General features: G+C 39.6%; 1 protein-coding gene across 3 annotated transcripts in view; it reads right to left on the reverse strand.

Moving 5' to 3' along the window:
- The window catches only part of tbc1d1 (TBC1 (tre-2/USP6, BUB2, cdc16) domain family, member 1), a 35792-nt gene that overhangs the window by 21947 nt on the left and 2481 nt on the right, over positions 1–11364 (reverse strand). For 2 of the 3 annotated variants that reach the window (XM_028402752.1, XM_028402743.1), the window contains exons 3-5: positions 1085–1666; positions 341–430; positions 153–257 (exon numbers count right to left, since the gene is read on the reverse strand). In XM_028402752.1, the coding sequence (XP_028258553.1) occupies positions 153–257; positions 341–430; positions 1085–1666 (777 nt within the window). Of the gene's footprint in view, positions 1–152; positions 258–340; positions 431–1084; positions 1667–8794; positions 8994–11364 lie in introns of those variants that run through there. The other variant, XM_028402761.1, reaches the window with a different exon arrangement.

Below are 11364 nucleotides of genomic sequence, written 5' to 3' on the forward strand. Positions count from 1 at the left end.
TACATTTAACTATATAACTGTAACCGTTGAAGTCAGTGTTTCCACTCAACACATTTACTGTGTGGTACACTCCTTTCTGATAATAAACATTTATCATTATGATACAAAAAATCTGATGTCTATTCTATAGGGAGTAAAAAACATCATCTCACCAGCGATTCATCAGTGCACTGGAAAACATAGCACACAAAGTGGCAGTTTCCTCCTTCCACTGTCTCCCTGCAGATGAACCCAAAATGATCCACGTGACGAATACCCTGGAAAGAGAGTACCACTAGTTTTTAAAAATCACACACTGGCTTCTAATGTAGATGTTTTTTAAAGACTGAGTGCTTCATACCTGTGAGCAGAAAGAGATTTCTCTGAAACTCTTCTCTATGGCAACTTTCTTAGTGTCTGGACTAACCAAGAAGATCTGAGACCTTCCCACCTACAGAAAAAAAACAGTTAGATGTGTTGTTGTATGTTTGTATGTGATGATGTAGTTTCTCTGTAGTATGAGCCTCAAAATGTAAAGTTTGTGGTCTAACCACAATTATGAATGTCTCAGACAAATTTACTATGCACTAACGTGTCTCAGCAGTATTTTATCTGTGCCTTCAAAAAGAAAAAAAAAAACATGTAACAAAGATGAGGTCAGTCTTGCAGCTGCAGGATGTATCATCAGTATCAGTAATGTGTCAGTATCTGCTGAGGGGACAGCAACAGGCCCTGGTGGTTCCTGTGCCAATAATGACCTATTTCCTGTCTGGAATACATGCAGGAAAAAAGCCAAAGGTCACCGAGGTCAAGTATAGATCAATCAGGGAAGTGTGACTAGATTTATGTTACCAGTAGTCAGCATTTGCTGCTGCTGAGTCATTATTATCAGGATTATTTTTGTTCTCTTTATCCTTTGCAAGAGACTGGCAAGTTTTATTGGCGAGTATTTATGGAATCAGCAACAGCACCTAATTGCAAACTCTATGTGTGTACCTTAAAAGATCATAATCCAAACAGAAATGGGGTTATGAACACACATATATGGCAATGTCAGCCCAGTGCCTTAGTATTGTGAGTGTGTATGTGCAGCCATGGAATTTACCGTAAATAACATGGTCCTGTTCTCTTGCAGGCTTGTGGGCTGTACTTTAGCAGAGGGGGTGAGAAGATCAGTAGTGTTGGTGTTAGAAATCTCAGGTGAAAGTCCATTTTCATCTAGGCCCTGCAGGGAGGGGAAGCTGAAGTCTCGCTTGAACAGAAAAGGCCGTCTCCCAGTGGTGGGACTCCCTGTAGCACCATTCCCAATGCCACTGCTTCCCAGTCCATTGGACTGGAAGGTTAATGCCCTCCTCAGCCCTCCTACCAACCCTCCTTTATCAGTAGACCCTGAGCCATGCAGCTGGCTAAACTTCTCGATGCACTCATCTATAAGGGCAGGTGGGGCCTTCTTGTGAGCGACACTCACACGGCCGCAAAATAGTACCTCAAACTTTTTGGCAAAGGCTGTTGGAGACACAACAGTGGGTCCTATGGAGGTTGTTGTAATGGAGAGAGAAGAAAAACATGTTTCAGAGGAATCACTGCCTGTAGAACCGGTGGAGGTTTTGCTGGAATCTGTGGTGATGTCATCGTTGCGTGCAGAGGTTTTACCAGCCTGCCTCAACGTACTGATGATCTCAGGGACCTGGAGAGATAGCAAGCAAGTGTTCAAAACTTCTGTAAAGATGCACTTTGTAACTGCATGTCATTTTGCAGGGCAATCTGTGGTCATACATTATACAAGTGAGGAAAACAAGTGTGGTAGAAAACTGAGTGGCCCTGGGTAAATATGATTGCACTTAGTCCATCCAATGAACCATTATGCAGGCCCTCTCCTTTTTTAATGCCACATCTGATTACACTGTCTTTGTCTAAAAATGAACTTATAACTTCACTTGATGTCATAAACTTCACTAAAACATCAGATACCTTCGTAAAACAACCATTATTGTTTCAGCATCCTGAAACGAAAGTGGACACTAAAATAACCACTAAATACTAACTGCACAGAACCTGATGTCTCTGTGTATCAATGTGAACCATGGCACACCTTACTGTGAACTAAACTGCCATATGCTGTAAATTGTGTTCACTTGTGTTCCCTGCAATAGAGCAGCCCTTGTGATGTGTTCATGTGCTGAAAAGAAGCCATATTAGGTCCTTTGGTCTCAAAGCAGGCTCTGTACTCTCTCTCCTCTTTATTTGATTTCCATCTTTATTTTCCTTCCTTTAACTTTTCACTTTTACCTCTCTGCCTCAGTAATGTCAACTTTTATTAAATATGGAAATATTGTTTTTGGGCACCTAGCCTTGCCTTGGGTTACCAAACCAATTATAGTACGCAACAGAATTAAGGTTGAGGCTATGGTTTAAATTAACACTATATAAGCTGACAGTAAAAATATGTCGACCTTCATTGATCGGTGATCTTGGGCAAGACCCAGCATGCATGCTAAGTGACTTGAATCAACACACCTAATGTTGCACCAGCTCATGTACACAGCTGATGTTGACGTGCTCATTCAGCTCAATGTCTGAAAACTTCAAGGAATGCAGTGTGACAGAAATGCTAAACACACTGATTACTATCACTAGAGAAAAATATTTCTTAGCTTCACACCTATGTAATTCTTACTATTATTTTGTCTTTTTAGTTTTTAGGTCTTCAGAGAAAATCTTCTAGACAGTAGGACACATCTGGGACTGTGAGCAACACACACACACACACAACATCATCCAGTACACGTGATGACTTTTGACATGAATAAGATACTGTAGCTCTATTTAATTTGAGTACAATTTCTGGGACATATTCTATCACTTCAGGTAACTACATATTTTAACAGATTCTGAATGCAGCTGGAAAAGGAGATAAAAATATGACAAGTCAGTCTTCTTGCTCACATAAAAGTCCTTGCCCACCCTTTCCATGATTAACACACAGGCTTTTCATGAGTGCCAGTTTTAAAGATGGAAAAATGGCATACAGAAAAATACAAATAGGGGAGGGAGAATATCAGCAGCCCAAATATCACAGTAACACTGTTCCCTAACGATACATTTAAAAATGCAGCCAGATAATTAATACCATGAGGTTTTGGTGACCATAACATACCATATAAATAATTTAAACCTATATAATCACTCAACCATTATACAGCATGCAGGTTTATCTTTTGCTGGCACAATGTTCACACATCACAGTGAAGAAATTTATTAATAATACCTTACTCTCACAGAGCACCATTTTCTTGGGGGGTTTTAGAGTCCCAAGAAAACTGAGGGAATCTAGTATCACACCTGGACTACAGACTCAATAGACTGGCCACACAGCCATTCACTGGTGTACCTGCTCCACTGCACACTGTTTTGGATGTTTATTTAATATTAGTCTGGTTGTTGCTCTGCTCTTGACTGGTTGTATGTCCCCAACAAGTAAGTTCTACTTAACACACATTTCCTCTTATAATACAACTTCCCCTATGTAAATATGCAGTAACACACACAAACATTAAAGACTGAAGTACTTATGGTAAGACAAAGTAGGAAGGTTGCATTTTTGTTGACTTTTGACTGAGGGGACTGTAAACATACTGAATCAGCTTAATAAAGTAGTATTTCCAGCCTATCCAGTACCATTACTGTACTAGACAAAACTACCACAGATAGAGCAGTGCATTGGTTTACTAAAAAACAGAAAAAGAAAACAGTACAAAGATACACCATCACCAATGATAAAAACAACACAGAATTCAGACAATAATGTGTAACCAGTTAACTACACCACAATGGCAATGGTATCAGACCATGGAACAAAAAGGAGGAAATAGGCGAGCTAAGCAGAAGTAGGTTGAGCCACATCAGTGATGTCATTGATGTGAGATGCCTGAGCAGCTACTAAATCTGCTGCTGTCTCACAGGCATGCTTTCAGTCAAGTCCTGCTGTGTCTTGCCTTTACCTGAGGTGTGCTAGTTCACTTATAAAAACAATACCTTGCCTCACACTGACACAAGTGGTGCTTTGTTCTATCATTGGAAGTTGCTCTGGTTAGCTAAATGTCACAGGAGTAGTAGTAGTAATGTTTTCAAAATCATTCATGACTGCACATGTTGTACATGTACTTCACTTTTAAAGGCAGTCAACAACACCATAGCAGAGAGTGAATGAGACGGTGAGTACATAAGCACATTCTTGGGTGACATGCCAGCAGCATAACCTTTATGAATTCTGTCTGCGGCACATAATCTCCACCAAGGAAGGAAAACCTTTGATCTTGGTGGTTTAGTATATTAGTTAGCAGAACATATGAAAAAAAACGTGTTCTTGACACAGTTGATGTAGGTGTCCAATCTAGTGACAACACATGAACATATGATGGTAAAAGTGCAGTAATACAGAAATCACAATTTGTGCATTACATCACACAAACTTAGTTTCCCTTAAATCCTTTGCTTTAAAATCTTAAAGAAGAAGAAAAATACCTCCACCAATCCAAATAAAATCATTATGTGCTCATTCACTGCCTCTTTTTTACTAAACAATCTCAGCATCCAGACGACATGTTTCTCAGCCAGTAGCTTCTGGTGTCTACTTGCTTTTAAACTTGATGGCATGAGAGTGGAGTCTGCTATCTGTCGACTAACAGACAGTCTCTGTTTAGCCGACACTCCTCTTCATTTACCCCTTCCTATTCATTCTGCTTTCACTGCTTGACTCATCACCCAACACATCAACCAACAGATATGTTGAGTCCTTGCCAATGCCTTTCCTTCCCTCCCTCACTCTCCTTTGTTTCCCTGTGCGATAAAAGATGACAGCGATAAAGAGTAGGATCTGTTTTCCTTACTGTCCTGATTTAGTCTTTTCTATTTCATTTCAGCCCACCTACCCAGTTTCACTCTCACTTCTTTGTTTGGCAAATTCTGCTCCTGAACTGCTCAGCATGATGATGTTATTCTCTCCAGCTTTCTCATACAGTCACTCCCTTCCCAACTGTATTTTCTGGCTGTCTCTTAATACATCTGACATAACTACAAATCATAACCATGCCAACAAGAAAATCTAATCCAACTAATATAAACTGAACAAGAAATTATTTTGATAATTTTGTCTAGCAAAATGGGTTTGAACTGGAACTGTGGATTGGAGCAATGAACGTAAGTTGACAGAGGCCAGTCTTAGGTAACGACACACAGCACACAGTATCTCTTACAAGGAGCGTTTACATGAGGCTGATCTCAGACAGGAAGGCAATTAGACTGCCTCTGGCAGTGACCTATAGACTTGGCCTCTCATAGAGGAACACTGAAAAAGCTTGGTGTTCCTCACCATGTCTAAACGACATAGAATTACTGTAGTCCTGACCCAGAAAATAAGGAAGTTACATAAGTACTGCCAGTAAACCGGTTCAGTGTAGTTCAAAATTAACCTTTTTAGTAGTGAGGATACCATATTCAGGACAGGAGACAAAACTATCTCTCTTAAAAAAATGCAAGTGCAAGGACATTTTTAGAAAAACATTTTTTTACTACCTAAGCCTAAAAGAGAAAAGCATGGAGATGGTTTTTCTTCACCCTCTTAAAACTCAGTATCAACTGGACGAAGTCTGAACTCTGCTTGATTGAGGACAGTTATTTTTGTGAGAACACCAGTAGAGGGATGCGTGTATTAAAAAGAACTTTTCTGACGTGACAAGGGGATAACCGTGCAAAAGGTTTCAATCAATGCTAAGAATAACATTTATCTAACAGGCTGCCTAAAGAGGTCAGGAAGAAAATATTTTTAGAAGAAACAAACAAACCAAAAAATAGAAACAACAACACAAGCAAAGGCAGCTAAAAGTCCCACTTCTCCAGTTCCAATGTTTCTCCTACCATTTTACCCCCTCCCAGGTACGCACACACACTCACTCACTGCCCAGTTTCTCAAAGGCATGCCACTCTTATAACATCTCTTTAGATTCAAAGATTAGGAGGCTATATCGACCTTTTTTGCAGAATGCTATATTAAGTATACCCAATATATAACACACTAACTCTATTAACATAGAGCTGTAAACCTAGGGAAAACACTGACTTCCCATGGTCATGTGCCTGAGTCTTGTGCCTTGTGAAGCACAGCCAGAGCCCAGAGAAGTTCAAAGTTCACAAAAAATGAGAAACATTACTAACAGAAAGAGAAGTGCAAAGGAAAGAGGGGGAATTTTAAAAGGGGGATGATATGATGAAAATGTCACTGGGTGATTGAAAATGGGCAGCCACAAGAGTCCAACACACTGACATCACTCCATTTGGATTAATGAGCCTTTTACAGCTCAAACAACCACTGATGAACTCATGTTATGTGATAACCAGGGCACAATGTAGGGACTTGTTGTCAAAATACTGAGCTGAGATGAAGTGAACTCTTGACAGAGAATAAATGAGGTCAGTAGTCTCAAAAGATATTTTCAATGTCTGACTGACAGAATCTGCAGGGTGGGAGTTTTAGCTGTGACATTAAGACTAAAAGGATTTCAGGTGAAACAAGCAGCCACTAAAAGAACACTGTACATAATAGAATGCTAAACAAATTAAAGGTGCTACCAGTTTACTAGATTATTTTTACAACAGACCAAGGAGTGTGTCACATGAAGAGAGGAGGGAAGTCACATAAAATAAGGCAGGAAAAAGCACGTGAGGCCAGAGAATTACAAGACAAGTGAATGGCAGAAAAACAAAAACTTCTGGGGAATATTTGGATAATCATTAACTTGTTTTTGAAGGTATGTTTTTAGTCACAATCATGATGTCCAAGGTACTTTCCACTTTCAAGACTCAGAGGAAGAAGAACTAATTCTAGCTGAGAATTTCTTCATTCAAACAACCTTAGTACATTTAAATTTAACATGCTAAACAACAGGGCCAGTATCCAATAGATTTCTGCTGTTTTACAGATCAAAATGTCTCATTTTAGTAAAAGGCTTTAAAGACCCACATTATAGCCTTTTTGCAAGTCTTACATATCCCATAATGCGTCTTTCAGCTCAAAATACCACATTCTACTATACCCCTGCTTGTAGCCCTGTTTTAGCACCTGTAGCTTTGTAGATAAAATGATCTGCCTCTGCCCACACCCCTTTCCAGAAAAGTGCTCAGCCTTTTTTGCTGGTACCATTGATAACTCTGGCTAAGACAAGGCAGGAGAATATATGACTGGTAATAAAACATGAATTCCACCATATACATCAAAACAAGTCAGAAACGTGACTCATCCCCTTATGACATCATAAAGGGGAAACAAATCTAAACAGCATGTTTAGGCACACACCTTTGCTGGATATAGAAAATTAAATATTAAAGAAGGACGTTCGTACTTTGTGTATCACTAGACTCACTAACTTTATTAAAGAAAAACAGCCATATATATATAATAATTAATAATTGAAACCTTTATTAGTCCCACAATGGGGAATTGCTCAAGGACCACACCAGTGACTAGGGAGGAGTTGGGATCGAACCACCAACCTTCCGGTTACGGGACAACCCTGCTATACCGCTGCGCCACTGCTGCCCAACACACACACACACACACACACACACACACACACACACACACACACACACACACACACACACACACACACACACACACACACACACACACACACACACACACACACACACACACACACACACACACACACACACACACACACACACACACAGAGGAATCAAAATGTTGTTTCTAGTTCTCTTAATAGTAATGGATTTTGATTATTATGTCATCCGTGACAGAGCCAGATTGTTGAAGTAAGACCTTGCAACAGACGATGTGACTAATACAGGGTAAAAACGACTAGCCTCCTGTTCCAGGAGTAAAGTCCTGGCATAAGCACAATGACTCTGGAGGTGATTTCGCCATGACTCACTCACATGCTAACAAAATGACACCTACATTAAGCTTGTGTTTTGCAGCAGCTAAGCAGTATTTTCATGCATCCAGGTTTTTAGAGGGCCTGACAAGTAAGAACCACTGCTTGACAGGACAAGCAGCTCAAATAGCTTCCAGGAAAATCCTGCTTTAATTACAAGAGTGGCTTAATACTCTATTAAAATGCCTGTCAAGCCATTTTGTTACACAAAATATAACACAGAAGGTACTCATTCTATTACCTATTAAATAAATATCCACATATTCACATATACAATAAATTAATGTAGTTACCAAAGTTTAAATTGAATCATATACCAACTTTACAGGAAGTCTGAAAACTAGACAATCTCCCACTACTGTAAATATAGTCAGTTTTCTGTGTAACAGTACACGAGGATTCAAATCAAACTGATGTCAACTGTGGAAGCCAAACAACCATTAAATTACCAACTGCCCATCAACAAACATTCAGTGATGCAGTCTCCACTCATGTATGCTAGCGTTACTTGTATAGTAATCATTTGTTATCTACACCATCTAAACTAAAACAAAACAGTCACACAAACATTAATGTGACGTGAAATGTGCAGTTAAATGGCACTATAACAACATTATGGATGATTCATTTTGCGTCAGTCATAAATAAAAACACGTTACTAGACACGTTACACCATCTTAGTATCATGTGTGTCAAGCTAACGACAGAACTAAAGGAAGCTAACTTTCTTCAAAGCAGCTAACTTGCTAAGAACAGGTTGCGCTGATTTGGCTGATGTCAACGCTCACTGGGTTAAGTTAGCTAACTGTTCACTTAGCATAGCACACTAACTAAGACGCAGCTTCATAAAGTCCACTTACATCTTTCTGCTCTTGTTTGACGTTAAACAAGTTGAGTCGCTGTAGTCGTGCTTTCATCCCATCCGCCATAAACTTTACAAACACGGTCTCCGAACGTTTACGTCTTCGTAACTTATTCCTGCCAGTGCGACGCGACTGTATTATTTCATTGGAAAGTTAATTTTGCTCCCTGAAACCGAGGAGGATCCTGCGGTTAATGGTCAAGTGTACTACCACTGTACCACCACCGCTTCCGGTAAAGTCCTTTCATAATAAAATGAATACATATCATACTGTTCCATTGACGGTTTTAGTTTGAAGGCAACCTGGCTAACATCCGACACTGTTCCGGTTAATTTGACGCAATTGAATCCTCCAATACGTTGAGAGAATGGGGTGGATACGGTTCCTGTCCGGGAGTAGTCAAAAGTTTAGGCGGCAGCAGTCGTTCGTATGGTTTTCACATTGCCGTTACAAGATGTAGATCGCGTCTGTTATCTTTGTTAGTATGACTGAACATAAACAGAACTTCCTGTTTGCAAGCAGAGCAGATTCAATCAGGAAGGAATGAATGCTTCAGAGGGGTACTGCACCGCCACTGATGAAGGGAGGATGAGTGGAATCTGGGCCCAAACATATGTGTCAAAAACCTATTTTAAAGCACATCCAGCTATAGATTACTGTATTTCTATGTTTTCAGATGAAACAACAGAAAAAACTACTATAGTTCAACCATACCACGTTTAGAGAAACTTGAATATTATTCTATGAATTGCATTTTTTTGTCACCCCATTTTCTGAAACGCTTCTGTGCATGTAAACACATTCATAGGCATGCATTCAAAGTCATCCATTATACTGTCAAGTGATGGTAATATAAAATATTACTCGTTAACGTAGTACCAGGCTGCATGTGCAACTAACAAGGCTGCCTTTAACATAGGCGAATACCAGTGAAAGATAACATTGTGGTATGTACTCTCTATGTATTACCACCTAGCAGAATATAAACAAATAAAGTAACTTCCACCCTCTGTGAATTTTCAGCACCCCTGTGGTGACATCCAGTGGTTACTTTTTTAACTGCTAGAAGGGGAAATCCCACGCAGACCCTCTGTCTGTGTTTCTGTCCCCCGACACACAAGAGGAAGTTTTGATTTATCTCTGCAGAGCTTCAGTTGAGAACAGATGGTACTTCTTCCCACAATGTTTTGTTTGTATCACGAACAAAAGGCTTCATGTTCCACAACTCAACATACACTTACAAAAAATAACATGATGGAATTGACCAAATGGACTATATTACCATATGATTGTCAATGGCCTAAGGCAGAAGGAGTCAGTTTTGAAACCAGAGCATAATCTTTCTTTTTTTTTTTTTACCATGGTCCCCTCCTACATGTGTATACTTAAACTGTCAACCATCCTGTATTAAAAGCCCAGCCACTGGTGCTGCCACCACTATGATGAGACCATGACACTGAGATAACAGATGATTCCACTAACACAGATATTGCCCATATTTTCAGATCATATTGACTTTAAATGACTTGAAACTGACTTTGGACTAAATAATCTTTCATATGCGTGCACATGCATTTGTTGAAAACAACTCATTTCCTTCCACCTTGGCCACAAACACAAAAGACCTAAAGGTTCCTATTTAATATCACATCATGTGTGTTTCAGACCTTGTACCTTCCATAGCTCTGGTTTTAATTCAAAGCCCACAGACTCACGCTGAAACATAAAAGCTGTACTGCCACATCCCCCACTTCAAAGTGACAGCAATCACAGATGAAGAGTGTGAGTTTTTTGAGTGTCAGTGTGCATTTTCTCAAGCTGACTTTCGAGTTATTGGCCCAGGACTGAAAACCAACTCATGACAATGGTTTGATTCCTCAAAGTCTGTCCACGATGCTACATAACAACTTTTGTTTCATGCAAGTCTGTTCAGATGATCTCGGCAAAAAGCAGAGAAAATCCACCAAACTGAAAACAGATTTGTCTATCAGAACTTTGTCTTTCTTATTTTTTTTTTACCATTAGACATTTGACAATCTCTCAGATGAATCTGCCGACACTCTACGTGAAACTGTATACAGTAGATCATACTGACTCCACCTCCAGCAGCTACAACTGTTAGATGCTGCTCCCACACTGATGCCTTACCATTCATGGTCTGATGATAATACATAAAAGTATATCAGACATTTTGTTGATAATACTTATGTATTTTGTTCATGCAGGATTTTCCTTGAACATTGCAGTACAGTGAGTTTTGCTTGAGGAAAAAATCCAAATATTTCCCTTCCCACCTGCAGTCAGCAGGTTCTTTCCCTATAGCACCCTCTTTCCCTGGGATTGGAAAGTCAAGGATACTTATAAACAGCTGTATTAACAGTAAATCAAGGGTTTAAAGCCCCATGGCGCTTCTAAATATCACCTACATAATTAGAATTCATCTGTGTGTGTTTGTGTGTGTGTGTGAGTAAGCCCAGCATGACAGAGCTAGAGCAACAGGTGGTCAGCCCTACATCATCATCACATTTTAGAAAGACTGAAAAGACAATGACAACAAGAAGCACACA

This window comes from Parambassis ranga, chromosome 1, assembly GCF_900634625.1.
Source record: "Parambassis ranga chromosome 1, fParRan2.1, whole genome shotgun sequence".
NCBI classification, from domain to species: Eukaryota; Metazoa; Chordata; class Actinopteri; family Ambassidae; genus Parambassis; species Parambassis ranga.